This window comes from Ammospiza caudacuta, chromosome 3, assembly GCF_027887145.1.
Source record: "Ammospiza caudacuta isolate bAmmCau1 chromosome 3, bAmmCau1.pri, whole genome shotgun sequence".
NCBI lineage: Eukaryota > Metazoa > Chordata > Aves > Passeriformes > Passerellidae > Ammospiza > Ammospiza caudacuta.
In genome coordinates, this window is record NC_080595.1 from 56,198,330 (window position 1) to 56,223,599 (window position 25,270).

Below are 25,270 nucleotides of genomic sequence, written 5' to 3' on the forward strand. Positions count from 1 at the left end.
CACAAAATGTCTCGCCAATCCTTTGTTCTAAGCAAAACTAGAAATCCAAAGCAACATGTTTCCAAGCCACGACATAGTGACTGTCACCACATGAGCACCTCCCTGACCCCCTCAAATGGTTTCGAATAAGGGCAGGCTGAGAATACCTTTCAGAACTACAGAATTTTGGTATCACAGATATTATCGTAAATGTGTTTGCTTTGCCTGCATATTTACTTGCTTCATGAGGAAAGGAGTGTTAGATTTGTAAAAACAAGTGAGTCATGAACAAGTCAAAATATTTCCAGTGAACTTATTTTTGCCTGAATACCCTGAGTTAACTGAAACCAAAACATTTTGCAGACTTGTATCAGTTTCACTGGCTTGTGATGAATTGGTGCTCCAGGCTGTGCTACATTTTGCTGAAATTGTTAGTTACAGAATCACAGAATCAACTAGGTGAGAAAAGAGCTCTGATCATTGAGTGCAACATGACCAAACACCACCATCTCCACTAGACCATGGCACTAAGTGCCACATTCAGCTTTTTATTAAACACCTCCAGGCACAGTGACTCCACCATCTCCCTAGGCAGCCCATACCAATGTCTAATCACCTTTTCTGTGAAGAATTCCTTCCAAATGTCCAACCTAAAACTCTCATGGGCCAGCTTGAGACAATGTCCTCGTTGTTGCTGTTGCCTGGGAGAAGAGACCAACTCCCAGTGGGCTATAGCAGCTGTGGAGAGTCTCCCTTGAGCCTCCTTTTCTCCAGTCTAAACAACCCCAGCTCCCTCAACCACTCCTCGTAAGACTTGTGCTCCAGACCCTTCACCAGCTTTGTTGCCCTTTTCTGGACAAGAGAAATTTAATTCATCTTCATCTGGGGTCTAACAGCCTAACTGTGGAAATTCTCACCTGACACATTTTTTCTTACTTTCATTGGCATCCATCACTGAGGACCAACACTGAGTGATCTCTTTCCAGTGCCTGGCACCACTGGGATGAGGAAGGGCTGTCTGGCTGCCAGGTTTACAGGAAGCAAATGATGATGCACCTACTCAGGATACTTCATGTGCTAGTTTTCAAATTTCTGAAATTTCCTCCACTGAAAGAGGGAGGAGTCATTTTGTCTTAGTGCATTTGGACTCATTCTGACCAGCAGCTCTGGTCTTTTCTTGGGTGAGCCCTGAGAATACAAAAAAATAGTGTTTCAGCAGGCAAATAATCTGCTGCTCTTTCTTACTGTGAGAGATCACTTGCCTAATTAATATGGGTGATTGCCAAGTGATACCTAAGTGCAGTTGAAGCAGAAAAAGATTCTGTTATGTCTTCTTGGATTATCTTAACCACTTTTAAAGGGTTTAATGTCTTTTTGTGTCTCTCAGCACATTAAAAAAAAAAAAAACAAACAGAAGTCACAAAGCATCCTAGAGCTGTATGGAATATTTCTGGAGCATTACAGAGGCTGCCTCTCTGCACAGAAAGTTAAGCTGGTTGCTAAGACTAAATGAAAATTGAATTGAAATAGAACTTGTGATTACAAAACATATCTCTGAGGGTTATGTACTTTTATCTACCAGTTTCTCTTTTGTTATGCCAATCAAACATCAGTTATGTTTTTGGTAACATTTTTCCTCAGCTAATACTTTCCAGCATTTTACTATCTTCCCTCTGCCTTTTGCTTACTCCCTCTTTGCAGATCTTTATTTAGCATCTCTACTTCCCTTCCTTTCAAAATCCTCTTGGTTCTCTGCATGCCATAACTGTGACAATGACTCTAGAGGAAATTGCACCTGGAAAAGAAGTAATTTCTACCTCTTCAGAGACAAAATAAGCATTGAACTACTTTAGTTATGTCTTTGATATGTGCTTCACCAGTCCTTCCACTGCTTATTATTGCAGGACAATATAATGACTAGACACTTGGTGTCTTCTTTGAGCATCAACCTATCAAGGCACTGGTGAAATAGAATTGTAATGCCATATAAACAACTTGTTTGTTGCTCAATTTTACAGCACTTTTATTGTAATCTTTAAAAAAGCCATACTGAATCTAAAGTTACTTATTTCTGCAGGACAGGACAAACCAAAGCTGTCCATCACATTTTACAGCTGCAGTGATTGAAATAACATTCCAGCTAAAGTACACCAACAAAATTGCAGTGACAGTTTATGACCAAAAAAAAACCACATGGGACTGTTGCTGTTGTGGTTCTCTCTGAAAGACAAGTGTCACTCATGCAGAAGACATCCTTGCTTCTCCTCAAGAGTCCCTCAACACCATTAATAGCAACAGAAACCTGGATACAAGAGAGTGAGTGGAAGAGCAAAATTTAATATTGCTCAATGCACTACATTTCCTTGGTGTTGTGCATGTTAGCACAGATTAAATACTGCTACACTAATATTTTCCTAAGTGCTTTCCTAAGCTTATATTTTTCTATCCCAAGTTGTTTGTGAAACAGCTTCTGAAATAGTGCTCTAGGTGCAAGACACAGAAAGATAAAAGCAGACCTACTCTGTCCTCCAAGACAGAACTAGTTTACAAAGGCATCCTTGATCCTTATTTAGCACTGAAACTCATGCCATTTTACAAAAGATCAATCAGTACAAGCAGAAAAAGAGGAAATGTGAGAAACATAGAGACAGTAAAGTCCACTGGAAATAGCTCTTCCTTCTGGATTGTCATGTCAGAGACATCTGAAACCCAAAACACTCTCTCACAGCAAATTGCAAATAGCCCATATACAGAAGAATGCATTGGAACATAGACATAAATCAGCAAAAAAAGCAAAATTAGAAGCAAAATATTTATTTTACTATCTCCAGGATATGTGTGCAATTAAATTTTATTATCGACTTTCAAGATTTTCCCACACAGAATTCAAGTCAACTGACCTTCTTTCTGTCCTAACTCTTGTTATTTCCTGCTAGTTATCACAAAACAGCAGTATCCTTGGCATCAATCAAAGAGATTTCCTACTTCTTTCCACACAACACAAGAAAAGAACAAACAGATTCCTCTGGGTTGTGACAATTAAAAGATGCAGCCGCCTGCAGGGTGGCACAGGCTGAAGTAGAAGTGTGTGACTGCTGATCCCTTGTGTCTTGTTGGCTTCATGCTTATCTGTGAAAGCAGGAACATCTTAAAATAAAAGCTCAGAGGGGCCAGTAGGGAACTAGCTGGCAATACTCTAGCTTTGAAAACATCTTGTGGGCCAGGTTGCTCTTACTGAAGAGGATGATTTAGATTCATAAAGTTAAGTGTAAAGTCAAGTGCTCAAACACATCAAACTTACAATGACTGCCTTAAGTATAGTGCATGTATTCCCTTATGGGCAGGGTGAGATTCAATGTTTTTTGGGGTTTAATCATCACTCAAGAAATTAGGAGTTTGAGGGAGGGACAGCAGATCAGGTCCCAGCCCTGGCAATGCACGGTAGATTAAATGTGTCTCAATAGTCAAGGGGAGGGGAATTATCTTATGATGCTTCCTTTCCACTGAGCACTGAAAAAGGACATGCAAGTGCTCACAGAACTTCACAACAGGAGGTTCTTGATGCAGAGAAAATTATAGACATTAGAGGAAATAGAAGTTATTGACTTTAGAGACCATGAATTTGTGACCTACCCTGGTTAAACTTAGAGAATAAACTACATGATTTAATGGATCCCTTTATGAAATAAATAATTACTTTCTTGTATTTATGTGATTTTTTTGTACCAAACTCTCCAAACCTCCCACTATTGTTCCCACTCTGATACACAGGTCCAGAGGGACCGGTACAGTCCTTCTAATCTTATTTCTATTTTATTTCTGCTCATCCCATCTTCTGCTTCTTACACAAATAATCCTATTATCAATTTTCAGCATCTGCATGATCAGAACAACCAGCTTCTATTTGCATGTCAGAGCACTGAGCAATTCAAAAAGCAGCAGCAGTCAGCCCATTACACAGTTATAGTACCCCAGGATCTGTTTCAGATAGTACTCCAGGATCTATTTCAGCTCCCATTAGGTTTGCAAATGAGATTTTGACTGCTTTGACTTATAATTCAGGGCAAGTAACACCCTAATGGTGGAAACTATACTGCAGATACAGTGGCACCAGGGCAGCAAGCACACACAATATCGAGAAATAAAAGCACAGTTTGTCACCAATCCTGTGACTGTACCTGTACCTCTGTTGAGCACAAGTCCCTGTGTTCCACCCAGAGCCACCTGCTCCCTACAGCCCCATTTTGTGCTGTGCTGTGTGACCACTCCCCACGCACAGAGGAGGAGCAGTGCTCCTTGAGCTGCTTCTCCAAACAACAACAGGGACGGGAAGACCAGGGAAGGGAAATTCCCAATGACAGCATCTTTATTTCTCCCCGATGAAGGGTCAGAGCACAGAGAGATGTTGCAGGGTCAATGGCATACTGAAGACCTCACAATAAAAAAGGGACACTCCTGCAAAGCGCCAAGAAGGGACAGGAATTCTTGACACTTTGTGCTGCTGCATGTAATAAGGTATCTCAGACTTAAAGAGCCAGATTTTCTGCTAAGCTTTGGGACAACCAAGAAGAATCGGGTTATACCTGCTGACGTTAATTTTGTGACTGCAATGCAATCCAATCTGAGTGTTCAGATTGGAAACCTCTTCCCTGTTCTGTCAGAGCTGGATTGCTAATCTCCCGGTAATAATGCCAGGCACATCCTCTCCTACTGATTCCTGGAAATAGGACGTATATGTCATTTCTATTTATTCATGAAGATCTTCATCATGTTAGTCAAAGTGGCCACAAACATGCATGTAGATATATCATGTACGCAAAAACATGGTTTGGATTCTGTCCTATATAATGCTTTATAAATTAAAAATATCAGCTGAGGTGGGAAGATTGTGTTTTAAGTCACGTTTTAAAGGCAGCTAGTACTTTTGCTCTTCATCAGCTACTTTAAACACCTTCTACAAAAACAGTTTGCCTTACTGGCCATGCATTGCAAGGTGGGACATACTTGTTGTGTTAAAGTCAGACAGGAAGCAACAGCCACCAGAGAAAAGTTTGGCTGTCCAATATTCCCCTTTCTCAGAAATGAATTGTCATTTGACTAAGGGACAGAAACTTCTAATAGAGAAAAAAATAAATAACTGAAAGTTAAATTTTAACCAAGTTAAGTTCTTTAAGAAAAAAACAAATCCTATGTAGTAGAAAGTAGTAAATATAGTAAATCCCTCTTCCACACAACAAAAAAATTTTAAAAAAATTTTACAAAGTTGTGTGTCCCGCAGGAGTCAATGACAGCTCAAGGCTTGACCTCGGCAAGCCGTCAGCCTCCTGAAGAGAGATGGAGAACTGTGTAAACCCTGCTGCGGCGGCTTCTGTCGGCGGGGGTTTGATGGAGCCGTCGAGACCCGTGTGCGAGCGGCGGGCGCACCTTTGGAGCCGCAGTTGTTTTTCCACGCGGGAACAAACCTACCTCCCGGACCGCGACCCGTGCCTCCCGTCACGGGGGTGCCACCGCCGCCCGCAGGTCACCGCACCGCCCGCCGCCCCACGCCCTGCCCTGAAAGCGCCGTGAGGGCTGCGGGCTGCAGAGAGGCACCAAGGAGAGATGAGGAGATGTCCCCTCCTCCTCCAAATTCGCGGTCCTGCGGCCTTTCTGTGCCCAGAGGCAACAGGGGCCGGAGCGGACGCCCATCCCGGGGCTCCGGTGCGCGGCGCTGCGGGCGGACAAGCGGGAGAGCCTGCACGGCGCCCGGGGCGTGAGGAAAGCCGAGGGGGGCAAGTGGAAAACAAATAAGTAAAGACGAAACTCTCCTCCTGAAGGCGGACACATTGTGGCACAGTTTTCCTGCGGCGGCGGGCCCGGTCCGACAGCCGCGGTGCTCGGCGCCCGCCCCCCAGCGCCCCGCCCGGAGCGGGCCCCCCGCTCCCCCGAGCGCCCCGGCACGGCTGCGGGACGGCGGAGCGCCCCGCCCCGGCCCCGCACGCCGGTCCCGCTCACCTCATGGCCCAGCTCCCCCAGCGCCGCCCGCTCCCCCAGCGCCGGGCCGGGGAGCGCAGCGGCGGCAGTGGCGGCTCCTCCCGTCCCCGCGGCGCTGCCCGGCCCCGGGAGACGCCTGGCGGCGGGGCGGCGGCGGGCGGGCCGGGGGAGGGCCGGGACGAGGGGCGGCCGCGCCGCCTCCCCTGCCCGCTCCGCCCCTGCGGAGCGCCGGGACGGGCGGGGGGTGAGCCCCGGGCGGAGTGCGGGGACGGCCCGGGGATGCGGCCCCGCCGCCGCCGGTGCCCGGCGATCGCTATGCAGCGGCGATAGCGGGAAGCTCCTTCTCAGGGGAGTGCGGGTGCCGCGGCTGTCGATACCGTCTCTGCCGTAGCCGCGGAGTTGCCCGTGCTTGTGAGGATCCACAGAACGTCCTGACCTGCACTGCTGGTGGTTAGCAACTTCCCAGGAAGGCAACTCACAACATTTAGAATGTCCTGCACGCACGTCCCGGTTTTGCTCCCTTTACTTGGGATTCGGTGTCAGACTCGCACCCCAGCCGGCGTGCACCTCCCCTGAAGGAACCAGTGTCTGTTTCTTGTACTGTCACGGGTCAGCCCTGAGGAGATGATTCCACCTTCTCCGTTACCACCAGGCTGGATGGGACTTTGAGCAACCTGACCTACTTAAAGATGTCCCCGCTCAGGGCAGGTGTGGGATTGCACCCGATGATCTAAAAGGCCCCTTCCAACTCAAACTACTCTGTCGTTCTATGAGCCGGTGTGGACTGCACTGGGTGATTCAAGTATTGGCTTCTCATGCTATAAATGAGTAAATCTTGCAAAAGTTCGACGCCATTGGGGTTCAGCAGAGGAGGGAAGTTCCGACGGGCGTCACTAGCGCAGGGTGTGCAATGAGAAAAGGTGGCACCAGCAGTGTCCTCCCCGGCGCTTCTCCATGCGGATTGCCGCGGGCTGTCCTGCCCTCTAGTGCCTGCAGCGCCCGCTCCCTCCGGCCTCCCTCGGCTCCCTGCTGCACTGACGCCCCCAGGAGCTGCAGAGCCCCGTGCACCCCCCGGGCCCCGTGGGTGCAGAGCTGTCCACCCTGCGGCCCTGTGCCTGACGGGGACAGCTGCTGCTGGCAACACTGACCCAGCAAGGCACGGTGCTGCTGCAATGTAGCACAGGTGTACTTCTGTGAGGGGGACGGCCCCACCTGAGGAACTGGCCTGTGGACGGACAACTAACTAACTACACGTGTTAGTGAAGGCACGTTTTGTCAGTCATGTCTGGTACTGCTTCCAGTGAACCGGCAGGAAAGGACGATTACAAAGAAAACCGAGACAGGACTCAGCGTGTAGCTCCAGCCCCTCACCTCCAGGAGGGGTTCTAAGAGGATGCTGAGGAGGATTTTGCACAGGCAGAAATTCCCACGGGCAGGTAAATCTGAACTTGGCAAGGCTGAGGAACAGCTGCTTCGGCTCTATTACCTGCTGAGATGTCCATTCAAGTTTGTGAGGAAAGAAAAGACTAACATGAGTCAAAAGCAATTTATTTAATTGCTGTAGTAACTACCTTTCAAAACAAGGAAAATAAGGAAATATTGTTCCAAGAACATTATCAAAGCATTTACAAAGATTATTATGATGCTCTCAACATCCTTCTCATGACCTTCTAGCACAGGGTGTGGGACAGCATTTTCAACTTTTGATGGATTGGATTGTGTAAAAGGAGACAGAATTTCTGTGCCATTCATTGCACTTGTAACTTCTCTGTTGATTCTAGCAGCCTGAAATCAGCAACTCCAGCATATGGAAAACATGTTTTAATGCTCTACTGTTGCTTAGGTTCACCCTTCAGAATGGCTAGGGCACAATACCTGTAAATAGATAGGAATTAATTCCTTATTTCTAAGCCACTGGTCTCCATTTACTTGATGACTTGCCTGTTTGTTACTCAGTTTCCAAATCTGCTGCTCCTTCTTGACCTTATTCTTCTAACTGGAATCTGAAGGTTCTTCCTCAGCACCTTCCTCAGGTTGGTCAGTCTCTTCTTCCTCAGCAACAGGTTGGTCAGCATCATCCTCCTCACCAGACATCTTGGGAGCTGCATCTTTTTCCCCAGGCTCTTCAGCAGGTGGAGCAGGTGGAGGTGGACGGCTAAATTCATCTAAGCGCTCTTCCACCACCGTACGAATCAAAGCTGAAACAGAGATAGCCACCATTTACAACCACAGAAGAAAAACCCTATAATTTGAGATTTTTTTTGTATGTATTACTGGCCTATAAATCCAGGGAATATTCAGGGAAATAACCCTAAAATAACTCTGAAAATGAAGAAATATCTAAGGACTGGAGCAAGACAATGGTATCTGGTTAAAAGTTTAAACAGATTTAACAAGAATACAATAGATATTCTCATCACTATTATATCCTGCAGCAACATTCTCCTTAGGATGTTTATTCAGTAGTCACATACAATATTTTTTTCTTAAAGAAGAGACATTTCCCTTCCTTCTGAAGAGCTACATTAAGAAGTGATCCTTGAGTGTACATGAATCAGCATAAAATACCTAACACACCAGCTTTAATTGTCCAAATAATATTATACCTTAACAAGTAAAATTCAGGGTCCTAATTAAACTAAAAATAAACCAAAGGAAGCAAACATACTTGTAATACAAACCCAAAATCCCAGCAAGAGGAAAACTATAGGAATGAAGATGTTATGCAAGTGTAAAAAAGTGGTTTGATCTAGGAGCACATTGCTGAGCACAGATATACCATACTTTTGTGTTCCTACACAAGAGAGAATCCAGGTTTTTCAGGTTTTTCAACTACAGCCTCTAAACTAATAAAAGAGCCCAAATATTTAGCTTGAACTAGCCAAAGAAGACTGATATTTCAATCTATTTCAAAAGCAAGGACATTATTATTGATTGATAAGGAGGTAAGCCCTTGTTTTGATGAAAAATATTGGTCACCTCACTTCTCAGTCAACCATGGCCCACCATCATTCTCCTTTTAATGTAGGAAAATAATCCATAGCTCCATGAGCTTACACAACAAATTAAGACGCTTTCATGGTATACATGTGGCAATACACAAGCTGGGCTTTTCTGTTCCCACTGGCACAATCAGGTGCACTACAGAGAACACTACAGCAGTGTAACACAGAGGAAGTAGAAGCTTTATAGCCAAAAAAATTGTGCTCTTTAACCATTCTGTTCCTGACATAGGTGTTGTATCTCCCAGCATTAACAAACCTCAAACAGTATAAAGTCAGAAGAGAGTGGATAGTGCTACATGACTGACACTTCCATTATTTCAGCTGAAAATCAGTTACCTGGTTGTCTGTAGTAGTAATTTTCCAACATTAAAACATGTTAATATAGTAAAAAACCCAAACCAAATCAACAAACAAATGCAAGCAAACAAAACTCCCAACACAAAAAAACATGGAGTTTTTCCTAAAACGACACTTCCTACCTTAACCCACAGTGACCATATAAACGTGACATTTGTTCCGACCAGCAAAAAAACAATCAAGAACATCAGGCAGCCTGGATTACATTCCAAGATTTGGAAACTTACAGTCAAGCATTATTCTTCCCAGAACCTTCTTCTGTAGTTCTTCTTCCACTTCTGACATCAGCCATGGAAGGAATTCTGTCTCAATATCTGTCGGAATTTAGGAGGAAGAAACAAAGGGAAAATGTCACTTTAGAAAGGATGACCAACAGGACTTGGTGGCTGTTTTTTATTTATTTATTATGGCTACAACAATTAAGGGATGACACCCCACACCCAGCCAAAAGGCACTTGTTCTGTAAGAGTCACATGAAATCTCTCAGATGTTATTTTTTCTTATCTCCAGCTTCTCTTACTGAGGTTCATAATCATTATAGATTCAGAGTCCTCTCAACTGCAGTTATTTTCAAAGAGGTCTGGCACCCTTGAAGGGCTCAGCACAGATGAGATACACAGTCATGTTCTAGTGAGATCCAAATAACTATCCTGAACAAGTCAGAAGAATAACATTTCCTGCCTTGCTTTCCAAAGACTTTTGGCTTCTGGTCTGCTGAAGGCATTTGTTCTCTCTGACTAAGGAGCTCTTGGTCACTTATGTACTTCTCAAATGATACTTTTTGAACACTGTAATCCCAAAGCCTGCCCTGGTTGCAAAACACACTCAGTTTCTGCACTGATCTCATGATTTACCCTGGAGAGAGTGTAACCATTCCCAAGCTGTGGTCTGTGGAGACTGATGAAGTGAGGTGTAGCAAGATAACTCATAAGAAATGCTGCTGATTCTAAGGGCTTGGAAGTCACTGATATACAATTCCAAAATTATTTTCAGTTTTCAATTCCAATTGACTAATTTTTCACTTGCTCTGATAATCATTAAAAAATATTCAGAATGACATACTGATTTCTTTGTCTGATCTATAAAAATACATGTACTTCAGTTTGGATCTCTCTCCCAATCCTAACCACCCATTTATTTCTGTCTAGCTCCAAAGTAGCTCTTCTCATTGTCACACTGTTAGCTCTTGCTTATTCTTCACTATTTGTACAGATGAGCAATAATGTTTTTTGTGTTCAGCCACAAATGTAAATGAATAGTCTTATGACATTATTCTAAATAATAGGATAATATGCTATGTTTCGTGGTTGTTTTGAGCTTTATATAACTTTGCTCACGTATTTAAAAAGAAAAAAACGAAACAAACCTCTTTCTATAGGGTCATAAAAAAATCCACTGTCATGAAGATTGTTGAAGACTGAGGGAATGAGATCAGCCAGGTAACGCTGAGCAAATGCCCGAGCTGCAATTTTCTCTGCAGTCTCTTTCTGTTTCCGCAGCTTTTCCAGGTGCTCCAGCCTGCGACGTTCCTGTCAAGGCAATTATGCATGTAAAACTTAGAGGCCTTTAGCTGTTACTCCTTTGATCTAGATTTTGAAGAATTATCACAGTGTGTGTCCCATGAATAGCAAAGACAGTATGATCTCTACCTGGTATTTGCAGCTTCTAACTTCCACTGAAATTCCTCACATGAAAGAGTGCTTGAAAGCAAGTTTGTACTTTATCAATGAGACCAAATTACAAAGAAACACATTTCTGTAGTATTCCTTTTTTTCAATTTGACAAGTCTGTAAAATAAGGGCATCACAGCTGGCCAAATGAAACCCTTCTCTAATGCCTTAATATATATTAATCTCATGACTTTTTGCTTTATTATTGCAGATCAAGCTGGTTATTTGCCTTGGAATAGGATGAAGTTCAGATAAGTATTTCCCAAACTTTTTATCTTCCAATATTATATAATATTGCAAATACCAAAAGATTAAAACTCAAATTGGTTCAGAAAACCATTAGAAAACACAATTATACAAGGCTGATAAATAGTAAGTAATTAACACTTGCCTTCTCTGCTTATTCCTATTTACTAAAGATTACTAATTTGGCATGATACTTTGCAATCTTGAGATGTGCACACAGAGTAGAGCATGCATTGTGTGTGAAAGACCAGGAGGTGTCTCTCTTACTTCCAAGCACTCTGACTATTTGTTTAGCACTTATTATAACGAAAAGGCTTAAGAAACAGCTGTACCAGGTACAGAAGAAAATGCTGTTAGTTTTGACCTTTTGACCAAGTCACTCAAGCATGACAGCTCCCAATAAACACAACAGTGTGGTGCTGTTGTATGAGAGCAAGTGGCAGAGTGCAGCTGTATGTCATCAAAATGCTTTAAGGCATGTCAAAGCTGACAGTACCCTTTTGGGCATACCCAGCTTATATCACAGGCTGTTGTTCAGTACTGGAAATGTTTTTCTCCCTTCTGACAGGAAGTCCCTTAGGAAGTCCTACCTTCTCCTCTCTGATCCGCCTGTCCTGCTCTTCCAAGCGCTGTAACTCAGCAAACTCTGCACTACGCAGCTCTGCGAAGGCACGCTGATGTGACCACAGCTGGGACAGCTCCTCTTCTTCCATGACTTCCAGCAAAGCCTGCTCAACTGTTTTTCCAACCAACACCTCCAGGATCGGCTTAACTTCGATATCAAAGTCAAACAACTGAGGATGAGAGTCAGAGAAACAGAGAGAAATGTCTCTTGATCACAATTACTCTTAACAAGGATTGGCAAGGAGAAAAGGAGGATGAACAAAGCCCTTGTACTGAAGTCAGGCTGGGGAAGGGGAGGTGGGGGACCAGTGTCAGCTAAGGCACAGAGAATCATGAGTGCTGCTGGGGGTGCGTGGGATGGCCTGAGTGGGCTGGCCTGAGACACCACACAGCCTCCCATAGCCCCTGTGGGACTGCCAGGGAGAAGCTGAGCACTTGCCTAGACCATACTTCTGTGTTCCCAGTCCCTTCTTGGGCTGGACATGTTTTACAGAAGAGAGCATTTCTCAACACTGTATCACAGCTGAAAGCAGCAGAACCAGTGCACATGGCAGCACAACTTCCTTGATTTTGCACTCAACCTCAAAGCAAACCTTGGTGAGTTGGGTTTGGGTGGTTTGTGGGGGCTTTTTTGGCATGTTCCGTGAGGATTAGTTTCTTTCTGTTTCTACTTCAATTTTGTATCAGCAATGTGTTTTGGATGGAAGAGATATTTTGACAGCACTTGTGGGCCTGATTTCATACCTCTCCTGCTTCTATTTGAGTGGCCACATCTTTTCCTGATTTGGCTGGTATGAAGAGTGGAGTGGGAGGTCTGTCCAAAAATTCATCTGTTTGACACTCTCCATCAACCTCTATTATCCGATCACTAATCTCTTCCAAATACAGTTCTAGAAACAAAAGCACAATGAATACACAACATGGGATTCCTTTCATTTTAGCTTTCAACTGTTTTAGATGACTCTATATTCTGAATTACATCCAAAGAGTGCAATAAAATGCTTTCTATAAAGTTAGAAAAAAGGCCTCTCAAAACATAGGTCAATTTGCTGCAAAGGCCATCTGATGCTGTGTTCTCTGTAATGTCAGGTGCACTTCATAGAAGTGATTCCAAAAACAGTAGTTCACCTTAAGCAAAAGTTTTAAAACTTTCCATTTTAAGCATATATGAAATTTCTCTAATTATACTGAAAATGGAAAGAGTAAAGGAAGCAGTCTTGACTAGTATTCAAGAATGTACACTGAAAAATAGACCTTCTGGGAAAATGTCACTAATTAGACAAGTATAGAACCTCTGATTCCAGCATTCCGTGATTTTAAACTGTGTGATTCTACCAACTTCATCACCGATTTAGCAAGTAAATATAGATCAACAAGCTTTTGTTTTCAGACAGATATAAAAAAAAAATGCAGCCTTTTACCTGTCTGCACGTGAACATGTACTCTGCCCGCCACAGGCTCCGGCGTTCCTGGCCGAATTTGCTCCAGCGTGAGCCTTCTGGCCGGGGTGTGTTTCGAATTCGATGCTCTCCTCGGCCTTTTAACCTCAATGGCAAGGGGCTCGGTACTCAGAGCCTGGGTGAAGAAGGAAGATACCCACAAAACAGAACACACTTTATACTTGAAAATGATATTCAATTGCCTCTACAGAAAAATGAAGGTTGCTCTTTGATCTTAATGATAGCTATCTAGTATTTTGGATTTACTTTCCTGGGTCCTGGCCCTAAATTTTCACAGACTTAAAGACTGTATGGCATAAAATTATTAAGTTATGCTAGCTGCCTACAGGCACATAATAACAGCATCTCATGCTAAGAGTAATAATTAATTATTTTCTTATTTGAAAGTGAATATTGTATACAGAACTTTGTTAGATAAAGTATATTAAAATGGTATGTTTTCAAATTTTGAGAGGTCAAATGGACTCAAGTCCAGTTATCATATTATGAACAGAATTGTTTGCTAGATAAAAATTAGACTAATATATAATTGGTCTATATAATAGACCAATTACTGCTAATGAAACAAAAGAAACTCATAATAACATTTAAATTCAGTATTCTACTTATAGATTGAGATAAACATCAGCTTTGAACTTCTTAAACAAAACTTACGTAAAATTCACTCTAAGAAATGGCTACTGAACAACACAAAGCTATTTTCAAACAGTAGCTTTTAAAATATACTGCTTTAAATTCCTATATGATCAAATTATCTATGTAGAAATATTCTCTGAAAACAAAGTATCACATGTGGGTGGGATTCCGAGCAACCTGGACCAGTGGAAGTTGTCCCTGCCCAGGGCAGGGGGTTGGAACTAGATGATCTTCAGGGTCCCTTTCAACCCAAACCATTCTAAGATTCTATGATTTACTATTATATCAGGATATAGCAGTAATACAAAAAAAAAACCAAAAACTTTGGCATCCTCACAAGCAGCTTTTGCATACAGCTGGACCATTTAGCTCTGCTTCTGTGGTAGGATAAACCAAAGTCTATGCCACAATTCAACTTCCCAAGAGCTGCAATTCCCCCTGATGACACCTTGCATATGATAAAAGATTATCGAGTAATGACTTGTGCTCAGGACCACTACTCTAAAGAAACAGATAAAGAAAATAAAGTCATCGAGTATGTAATGGGGGGTAAAAAAATCAGAACTGCAGAAGTTCGTATGAAACCGAGTGTTTTAAAGAAGAGCTAATAACAGTCACAGGCTGGTTTAACTGGAGAGCCTGTGACTTACGTGAAACATTGGAAGTTCAATTACAGCTTCATTATAGATGAGGAACAGCTTCGCCGCCCTATGGTTTTCCAACAAAAAACGTAGCGTGATGCACTTTAGCGAACCCCCGTACCTGCGGTGGGGTCGGACGGGAGGACAGGACGTTTCCGCGCACCACTCTCGGGTCGACCATGATGTTGCCGTAGCGCACCTTCTCCCTGCGGCACAGCACACACAGCGCCGCTTGCGGCTTCCCCCGGCCGGCGGGAGAAAGGCAAAGCGGGGAAGGGCGCTGGGCCCGGGGGAAGGCGAGGAAGGCAGCGGGGCAGCGGCCTGCCGGACACCGGCACTCACGTCTCGGAGCCATTGGACTGCTCTCGGTACTTGGGCCGGGGAGGCAGGGAGCGGGGCTGGCTGGAGTAGCTGTAGGGCCCGTCGGCGGCCGCTTGCACGGGCCCCACGGTGGGCTCCATGCTGCGGCTCCGGCTCCGCGCGGAGGGCGCGCCTGAGGGAGCGCTAACGGCGTCCGTCTCCCGGGCAACGCGCCGCGCGTGCGCGGGCCGGCGGCCGCGGGCTCGCGGGGCGTCGCGGAACGGCCGGGGCTGGGAGGCTCCTAAAGGATCGTCCGTGGGTAGGAACACGGCCCACCAGAACAGGGTGCTCAAAGCCCCGTCCTGCCCGACCTCGAACACTTTCAGGGTGGCGAATTCACAGCCTCTCTGGGCAACCTGCTACAGTGCCCCACCACCGTCCCAGCAAACAATGCCTGCCTAATATCTAATCCAAATCTACTCTCTTCCAGTTTGAATGCATTCCCCCTTGTCCTGTCACTACATGCCCTTGTAATAAGCCCCCCTCCTGTCGGCTCTCCGGTACTGGAAAGCGGCAGGCCACGCCGGAGCCTTCCCTTTGCGGTGTGCGGCCCTCGCCCCTCACGGAGCTGTTCCTGCCGGGACATAGCCCGGGCCTGGGGCCATGCCGGGCCCCGGGAAAGCGCCGCCGTCACCCACAGCGGCTCCGAGCTCGCTCGGCAGCGCTGCGGGCCCGCCCGGCCGAGGCAATGAGGGCGTCGGACCGCGAGGTGTCACCGTCCTCCCGCCGCCTCCGAACAGCTCCCCGGGACTCGCAGCTCCCCAGGGACACGCGGGGTGCCCTGGCACTGGCGTGGGGGGACGCGGAACCCTGTTGGGTGGCGTGGTGGTGGCTTCAGTACCGGCGTCCTGGAAGCACCGGCTCGAACAGCTGCACCCCAAATTTGTGTTTTCCACGTAAGCAGGAGATTTGGATCCTGTAAAGGTGTGCTCTGATGGCAGAGGGAAGATGAGGTGAGTCCTCAGTGTGCTGCCCCACCCGTGGTGAGCTGCGCTCCCTGCCAGGGCAAATCATGAGCACGCGTTTTCAGCCTCTGTGAAAAATTTCCATTAAGAGAAACATGAAAGCGTTGAAGGGTTACTGAAACAGTGATAGCCCTTTTTTTAACCTGTGTGGGTAGGGATTCTTTTAACAAGACTTAGCATATAAAATAGCCCATACCCTTTGTTTCTGAAACCTTTGGTTTAAATATAATTCTTATTTTAAATTCTTATTTTAAATTCTATTTATTTCAGCTCAGTTATGTTACTGCTGAGACATCTGTGCTCCTCTGCAGCCCCAAGTACTTCACAAGAGGCCTCAAAGGCATGGGGAAAGCTCTGGAGCAGGAGAAACTATTTGAAAAACAAGTTTGAGAAACCCGCCCTGAACTAAAAACCAAACAAACAAAACAAAAGGACCCTCAAGAAACAACAACCAAACAAACAAAAAACCCTATTGAGGTAGTCCTTCAATATTTGCTTGTGTCTGGGCAAGCAAAGTTAATGAATGGGTTCTCAGTCCAGCCAAGTCAGAGAACTATGGTCCTTAAATTTGATCTGAACCAACACAATCCTTTGATTTTGGAGACCAGACTCATATTTGCTGAAAATTTAAGTTTGGTCATAGAGTTGGCTCTACTCTTTTAGACTGGCGACTTGAAATCTGGGTAGATCTTTCCAGGATTGTTATGGATCTGGTGTTTCTCTTCATGTGAAAAACAGCTGCAGCATAGCCTAAAAAATGTCAGTCTAAAGCTGTCCAGAATGTGCTTGATGAATAACCTTCGAAATTTGGCTGGAATGGACTGGATAGGAAGACAAAAAGAAAACAGCCTGTTACCACTGGAGCAAAGATTCCTGAGGAGTTGCCTGTTCCTTATTGCCCACAAATCTTGTGAAGATGAAGATGTTGCATCACAAGTTCATTTTGTTAGGCTGGTCCCAGCTGGTGTCTCACTTTTTGGGGGAATTTCTCATTCACCTGATGTGTTCATTGGTTGAATGGCAGCAACTCTCCTCTTTATCTCTGTGAAACACTGCTGCCTCCTGAGTTACCAGTTCAGTGCAAAGGTCTCTGCAGGTTTATAAGTGACAGACCCATTCCCAGAAAAAAAACCAGCTTTTCTCCCTTGCCCTGTTTTATGCTGTTTTGTTCTTGTTGTTGTTTGAGTTTATGGGGTTTGATTGTTTGTTTTTTTGTTCTTTGGAATTGATTTGGTTGGTTGGTTTTGTTTGGTTTGGTTTTTTTAGTGTGGCTTTTGGGGGGTTTTGGGGTTTTTTTGTTTTGTTTTGTTTGTTTTTTGGTTGGCTTTTTTTTTTTTTTTCTAAAAATACATGGTGAGTTCTGGAACACTTTGTGTCATCACAAGACTGAGTGGAGCAGGATGCAAAACCACATTGATTATAATCAGATTCCTGCCATTTGTTGCTTTCTGGATCTTACAGTATCAATGGCTTTTTCACATATTCTTTGGAGGTTTTTCTTGGCCCTGCACAATCGCAGTGCCAGAGGTGCTGCCTGGAAAATGGGCCTAGCTAGCAAGGAATAAATCAGCCCATCTCCCATATGGCAGCTAAGAAAGGTCTTTTGAAGTGCCTTCAGCTGACTTGAAAGCTGCAGAACGAGGGCTTTATCTCCTTCCAGGTTTGCTGTGGGTCTGTTAAAAGGCTTTGAACATACTTAGGTTTTTGTTTGTTTTCATAAGAATTTCCTGGCATTCTGCCATACCTTATGGCATGCCCTTGGCTTTCTTTTTTTGGATGTGAAACAAGTTTATTCACAGCAAAGCAAATGTGAAGGTGTCAGTGTGTAGTAACAGAAGATGTACACCCACTCTTTCTGCAGCACTCGGGATGCATCTGTAACTAGTGAATGACACCTTGAAATACAATATGAGGGATCTGCAGTGCTGAGCCTGGGTCTTCCTGGGGCCCTAGCTTGGATGTTGCTAGACTGGGAGACCTTCTGCCACAATTCATTACACAATACAATGCTGAGCAGACTAGCTGAGTCCAGTTTCCACCACCTTAACTTTCTGCAGCATTTCAAAATTAAGAAAGGAAGGAGGTTTATGGATCTAGGCATAATGCTTAATTGTCCAAAAAGACAGGGAGAGGCATAATGCCTTGCTAGAGCATTGGTCCTCCTTCTGTCTGGAGGAGGACCGTGGCTGCTTATAAAATCACAGGAATGCTTCCCTGGTGTAAAACTGTGTAATTATATGAAATTTGGGTTAGATTTGGTTCTCCATGGTCCTGAAATGGAACTTTAATCTGTGAGTCTTACCCCCTTGAGCCTGCAGTTAAAGATGTGGATCTACCCAGTCTTGGAAGCAATTCTGATTGAGGCCAAAATGCCATTGCTTTCAAGTAGACATCAAAAATTACAGAGCAATCTAAACTGAAAAGGACTCTGGAGCTCTCTAGTGTAACCCTCTTGCCTAAGCCAGGACAAATTCAAAGGTAGATCAGATTGGTCAGGGCCTTCCCCTGGCAGCTTTTGAAAATCTCCAGGAGATGCTTGAAATAGCCTTGAAAATACCAGAAATCATCATACCACTGCTAATCCATGCCCTGAGATGTCTGATGGAAACACAAAGAGCACAGACATGCAGTCAGTGTGACTGCAAAGATGAAAAAATCACAGAGCCCAAGTGGGGTGTGTATGTACTGTTTGTCCTGATGCTGTGAGAGAACAATTAATAGAAGTGCCCTGAAACCTGTTTCAACTTGCTGCAGTGACATGATCAAAGAGAATTAGCAAATACTGTGTCAGTATTGTATCACTGGTGTCTGCCAGCCAATGGTGTCTTTGCTGCTGTTCAGGGGTGCTGGGCTCAGAGCATCAAAGATAAACAGGCCTGGTCCCAACAGGGAGATACTCAGCTTAAAAAAATTATAATGTGCCAACCTGGAGTTTTGACTCTCAGATGAGAGACACAGCATGAAAAATAAATACCGGATCTAAACTTGAGTTCTGCTGGTGCCATCAATATTTTTTAATAAGGGTTGTTAATAGTAATACATAAACATTAATAGAGAAGAAAGGAGATCCTATCCCTCATATCTTCAACCCAAATTATTGAGCTTCCTTTTCTGTGTAGCAGCACAGCTTCCTCTTGACTCTGGTTCTGAGTTTGTGGGGTTGGGCAGGACTGGAAAGTTTCAGTTCTCAAGACCTTAATTTCTCCAACACAAGTGAAAAAACAGAACTTATTAATCATGGTTCCCAGCCAAAATTTACAAGGCTGTTTCCCCTACAATTCACCCTCTGACTCACAGCACCATTTTCCCTAGGTTGCTTTTCCTCCACGTTCCCCACAAGCTTTGTTTTTCAGTGTGCCTGCTCTTCAGGCTGCATTCTTTGCCACCATGTGCTTTCAGAGAGAGTGACTAGAAAAATTATGAAAGGGTGATGAAGTACCTTAGAGAGTGGAGCTCACTGAATTTCAAGCTATCATTCATTAGACTATCAAATGGAAAATCAATTGTTGGCGACCTTCCTATTTAAGCTCAAATAGACTCTGTGCTATCCTGCTCCAGCCCCTTCTCACCTCTTCCTGCCTTGAAGAGGCCTCTCCCTCTCCATCTTTTCACCTCAGGAAGCTCTGCCTCCTTATTTTTCATCTCCCTGTATTGAGGGCAATGGTACAACTGCACTAAACTTGCAGAGTAAGAAACAAGACAGATCTGCTTCTATTGGTCCTTCATTGTAGTCATGGTGTTTTTTCATCTTGATATAAGTTCCCCTTTTTAACATCTCTGGGAGGCAGATCAGTATCACCCATGCTTAATTTGAGATAAACTGCACAGTCCAAAACTGCACTGGGTAGGAGGCCTTTTGGAAAAAGCAGATCCAGATGTTGAACTTCCTAACTACAAGTCTCTGGTCTTCATCTCAAAATCATCCTCCTGATGACCTGTGGAGAAATAGTGGCTGCTGTGCTCTTTCTCACACCCAAGGACTTCTCAAATGCCATGGTGTCTGTAGCTCACAAGATGGGTGTGCATCTCTGTATTGTATTGTGTAACATTGTGTACGCCTCAGAGTACAGCCCTGCAAAGTTGTTGAATGATAATGTGGTTGCTTTCTCACCTGGTCCCAGTTGTGCTGAAGAAATCTGGTAGGTGAATCACAGGCACAGCTGCACAGGTGCACTTGCTAAATCTTCATGGTGGAGAGACTTGCATGGCCCAAGACTGTGCAGCAAGCATGTGGAAAACCAGAAAAATCCCTAATGTATTATAAGAACATCTTCTCTGATCACCTGACTTGGAAACTTGGATTTGGCTTTAAATTTTTTTTTTTTAAATACAGTTTTATAATTTTCAGCATAACCTGTGGGATACTGAAGGTGCAGGGCTTGAACATGAATTGTTGCATTTGTCAAGGAAGTTGGTGGGAGGTTTGTGGGTTGTAGGAAGGAAGAGTTTTGAGCAGCCGTTGGATCAGTTCTGTAAATAGACTCGTTGGCTGAAGAGCATGTTTTGTTTAGAAAGTGTGAAACCCTTCACAAAAATCTTTTCATATTATTACCTAGCAGAGGAAGCAGAGCTCAATGGAGTCAGCTGTGTTTAGAGTTTGTGAACCATTTGTTCAGATTTATGTGCTGCCACCTCAGGTTAGAAACAAAATAATCTGTTTTCCTCTCCCTTTGTAGAAGAAGAGGTAGAACTTGGAATGGGTTTCAGTCAGAAGTGAGATTTAAATTGTTGTATTTATCACAGTGAATGATAAAGACTGATTAAAACAATAAAATCCATTTATTTATAGAAAAATATTATAAGATAATTAGCATTTCTGGATAGCAGGGAGGCAGAAAAAGCAATTTTTTACCTAGCATCCACAGAGACTTGCAGGCAGCTACCTATATGATAGTCATCTGTCCATATGAGGATTCCGTCACTTCTCCAACAGTGGTTGCCCTTTTTCCATTGATCTTTTTCTCTATCATTGTCAATTTTTTATTTAAAAATTGCTCCCTTTTCTGAATTTTTAGCTTTCAGAAGGTCCTCTGAAGTTTTCACTCTGTTCTGATGACACATGTGATAAGGAGTGACTGCTAACAAAATTCAGAGAAAAATGTAACCAGAAAGCCTACTGAAGGTAGGTTTCCTTTTCCTGTAGTCAGAAATTGTCCTCCTGGAAACACACGATAGCACACTCACTGTGGTCTGCCACATTGCTACCAGAGTAGCATCATGTTCTTGTTGGTTCAGAGTTCACCCCTGTGATAGCCAAGTGGCCTCACTGTAATAAAAAGTAATATTCTCTTCTCAGGTTAAGAGACCTGCCTGGGTACAATGGGAAGCTGAAATTGTCACTTGCAGTTTATGGAATAATCTGGTGTGGTGCTGCAGCAAACCACCATCACAGGTGTCCTGTGATGTATCAGCACCAAAACCAGAACAGTCAGTACAGAAATAAGAACTATTCCCAGATAAAAAACAACACAGATGGGGATTTTATCATCTGTGATACTTCTTCATGCTGTAATTGGAGACATTTGATAGCAATATTATAAGAGGAACCATACATAAAAACTGTGTGGAGTTCCCTACAATATGGAACTGAGCTATGAAGCAGTAATTTTATTATTAGCTTTTAACATCAGTATTAGCTTTTTAACATTAAAGTGTACATTACCCAAGCAGAATCCCTAAACTATCCATTTTGGCTTTAGTGATAGAAGAAATTAGAGATCTAGTTCTAAGCAAAAGACTGAAGAGATACAATCCCATTACAAAAAAAAAAAAGAAAAAAAAAAAAAAAGAAAAAACCAAATTCCAAAGTTTTTGGCTTTATTATAAGTGTCAGAATTGATTGTGGACCACAGTCACATCCTATGGAGTGGTTCAGTTTCAAAAGCAAAGTTTCTGTGTGTTCAACAGGATGCTCTACATTCCCTGTCAATGCAGGGTATGCAGTCTTGTCCATCAGTTACATGATGCCCAAAGAAGAAGATTTCAAATCCTATTTCATCAAACTGGATACAGTTTAAGGAACTCTGAAGAGCCAAATGCACACACACAAAAGGGAAAGCCAACTGTTCATGTTGTAAGGAGGTAAATATGAAAAACAAAGTGTGAGCAACAAGGTTGGTGAAATTCTGTTCACTAATATTTTTGCCATGGGTTTGTATCAGCAAACATTACATCAGTGTGGCATCTTGTGCCTGGGATACACAGGTGGTAATCATGGGAGGAAGAGGCAGAAGAAAGATCTTATGTAGAGCAGTGGTTCTGTTCTGTGACTGTGTCTGGAACAGAACCACTGTTTCTTGGGTTATGTCAAGGCAGCTATCACAGAAAGTGACCATGGCAGTAGCAATTCTCTTATGCATCATTGCTAAGTAACAAGAAGTTGTTTTTCCTCAGGTGTGAATTCATTATCTCTTTAGTTTTCACAGTTCCCAGAAATAAGTGCCCTTCAGATAATAGCTCTGAGAAGAGGTCAGACCCTGAGAGGGCTTCTCCCCCAAGACCCTGCTTGCAGAGGCAGAAAAAAAATTCCTAACAATGCCTCTTATCAGAGAATATGAGCAAATTACTGAAAATATCCCTTACATCATAGTTGATGCATTGCTTTCATGAAGCACAGGGGCAACAGATTATTTTGACTCCTTATTTCAACTTAACCTAGTTCCAAATGTCCTTCCATCCTAGCTGACAGCCCATATTTCCATACAACAAGAGATGTGCAGACCACTTGCTGAAATCCCAAAAATTCAAGGACCTCTAGCCATGGAAGGTTCATCCTGAGGCTTTCTATGGTTACAGCTGTGAATTGAGGTCATCACTGGACTTTTTGAATTCTGTATTTTTTTTTCTTGTAGCTTCCTGGGATTTTCCTTCTCTCATTCTGATTCTCTGTATTTACAGAGATTAAAACAAGGTGGAGCATGTGGATGGGACTGAGGCTAGATGAGTTTTGATGGGACTTATTGCAATAACAACCAGTGCAGGTAAGACAGGAAAATGTGGGAGAATTGGAAGGGGTAAACTGAAATTGGCTGACTGAAAAAAGTGGGTCAAGGGATGGACAGGAAATGAAATTGTGACTTTGAGAGCAAATCAAAGATTGGAGCTTGTTCAATTTAAAGAGAAATAGCTGGATGAGATCAGGAATGGAGGCTGGGAATGGAGAGGGAATGAAAATGAGGCAGAGATAAGGGGTAGGGATGGAAAAGATAAAGGTCTGAGTCATAGTTTTCTATGGTGGGATGGAGCAGAAAACACCAAACTCTGGGGTGGGAGGTAAGCATGAGAGCTTAAGTTCAAGAAGGCTTCTTTTGAAGGCTTAGATGGTGCCTAAAATCCCAAATGTTACTATTTCTCTGGTGGCAGCAAAAATGTCAGCCCTAGATTATAGAGCCCTACATTCAAGGTATAAATGTATCACGTATGTGTGAGGTGGGAGTCTAAGCTCACATCACAGACAGAGAAGACTTTGGGAAAGGATTTTACAACCTAAGTATCAGGATTTGTATCCACTTTTGATGTCTTAGGAAATTCCTGTGGTCCTAAGATATCCAAATGGCCTGAAGGGACACCTTATTTCAGACAACTGCATTCTACCTGCACTCAATTCAGTCCCAAGAATCCAGAGAAATGGGACACAGAGAGCCTATGCCTCATTTTCTGCAGACTGTGCAGAAGATAAAGCACAAGCTTACATAAATATAAACCTTGCATACAGATAAATAAATGTATGTGTCTACATTTGCATTCTGCACCTGAGTATTTGAATTCCTGCAGTCTGAATGTTTGTGAAACCTGCAGGCATGATGTTTCTCTCAATCCTCACCAATGTTTGGACATAGAATTGATACCATCATCCCTTTTCTGTTAAGTTGCCATCCTAATTCAAGTGGCAGGGAACGAATTTGCAACTTCTGGGTGCACAACATGGAAAGAGGTACTCCATGAGGAACTCCTTTGGTCTTCTGTTTGTTCTTTCAAATCCTAGCAAATGAGACATAGCTGTATGTCCAAAACCTGGATGTCTGCTAGGCAAACTGTACTGGGGAATGCCAGAATTAAAGTTTTCTCCTTTGCTGGACAACCTTTTTTCCTTACCAGTGCAGGTAAGGAAAAATCCTGTGGGGAAGAACAGAGTGCACCATGTGTTTGAAGACAACAGTGGGATGCAAACATAAGGGACTGAATTCAAGCTGCATCACTAGCCTTAATTCCAGCATTGCCTAACAAGGCAATGGCTTGGATTTCCTGCTTTAATATTGCTTTTTTCCCCTCTTCCAGTCCTACCTCCAAATTCACGTTTGGACTGTCTTCATGAAATTTAATTAGAAAATGCTGTGTGTGAAGCAAGTGGTGCAATACTGATGATGGAGAAACTTGTGGAGAGTGGGAGGCTGGCTGCCATCATTCAACTCTTCTTCCAAAATCCATCTCCAGTTGACCTAGTTGTAAATGGGTGTTTGAACTTTCTGGCTGAGAAGTCAAAGGCAGCTTTGGCACGGCACTTGTAAAACAGATAACCCACTTGTTGGATATAGGATTTAAAGGACCTTACTCTTGGAGTCCTGGATAATTGGTCTGGATCCTAGGATGTGGTAGGGTGGACTGGTAGTATGATTAAATGGTTTTCTGAACGAAAGGCAGATAAGTAAGTGCTAAAGCAAAGTTCTCTACTTCCTGTGTCATTCTAGTCTTTTGAGATCTCTTATCTGCCTGTATAGAAGAAAAATCACTTCTGTGGAGACACATGACATGAAAATAATGCTGACTAAACAGTCAAGTCTGAAGGGATGAAGGAAGTCAAAAGTTATCTGTCAATGAGGAGGTAAGTATCTTTTGGGGTCTGTTTGCATTCCCATTTTCTTTAATCATGGTGTTCCCTGGACCTCAAGAAATGGAAGAGCAGGATGAGAGGGACTAGGCCACTCTTCTATACAACTCCTTCACCTTAGTCCTTTTTTGTTTACAATTTGTAGAGCTTCTCTCTCTTCTTTTTCCTTCACCAATTGAAGGTGATCTTTTCCAAATGGTCCTTCTTATCCAGAAGCTGGAAGATTTAGACTCGTCTATACTGAATATTTAAGCTCAGGTAAGCTTTCTGAGTGGGATTGTCATATATGCCTTAGGACACCTTAGACCTAGAGACTTTCCTCATCTCTGGTGAAGTGACTGGGCTTATTCACCCCGGGTTTTCTGGTGTGGCTACAAAGCAGGCATCTCCTTGGGCGATTTAGTCTTCTCACAGTCAAAAAAGAAAGAGTCACTTAACAAAGAAGGAGCTGTATTGGGTTTTGATTACATTTCAAGGTTTGTGTTTTCTGTTTTGTGGCTTCTGAGCCTTTTCACAGCACATGGACT

The 25,270-nt window shown here is 43.6% G+C and overlaps 2 protein-coding genes across 2 annotated transcripts in view; both read right to left on the reverse strand.

The window, feature by feature from the left end:
• PLAGL1 (PLAG1 like zinc finger 1) overlaps positions 1 to 6,091 on the reverse strand; it is a 42,434-nt gene extending 36,343 nt beyond the window's left edge. The window contains exon 1 of the mRNA XM_058802357.1: positions 5,974 to 6,091. The gene's annotated coding sequence lies outside the window, so the exon portion shown is untranslated. The remainder of the gene's footprint in view (positions 1 to 5,973) is intronic.
• Positions 6,092 to 7,668: 1,577 nt separating this feature from the next.
• Positions 7,669 to 15,537, reverse strand: RSPH3 (radial spoke head 3). Its single transcript, XM_058801485.1, is given in 10 exon segments — positions 7,669 to 8,150; positions 9,542 to 9,628; positions 10,681 to 10,843; positions 11,821 to 12,024; positions 12,599 to 12,744; positions 13,276 to 13,429; positions 14,713 to 14,830; positions 14,832 to 14,907; positions 14,910 to 15,192; positions 15,418 to 15,537. Coding segments are annotated over 10 exon segments (1,557 nt in total). The 3' UTR covers positions 7,669 to 7,944.
• Positions 15,538 to 25,270: the final 9,733 nt, after the last annotated feature.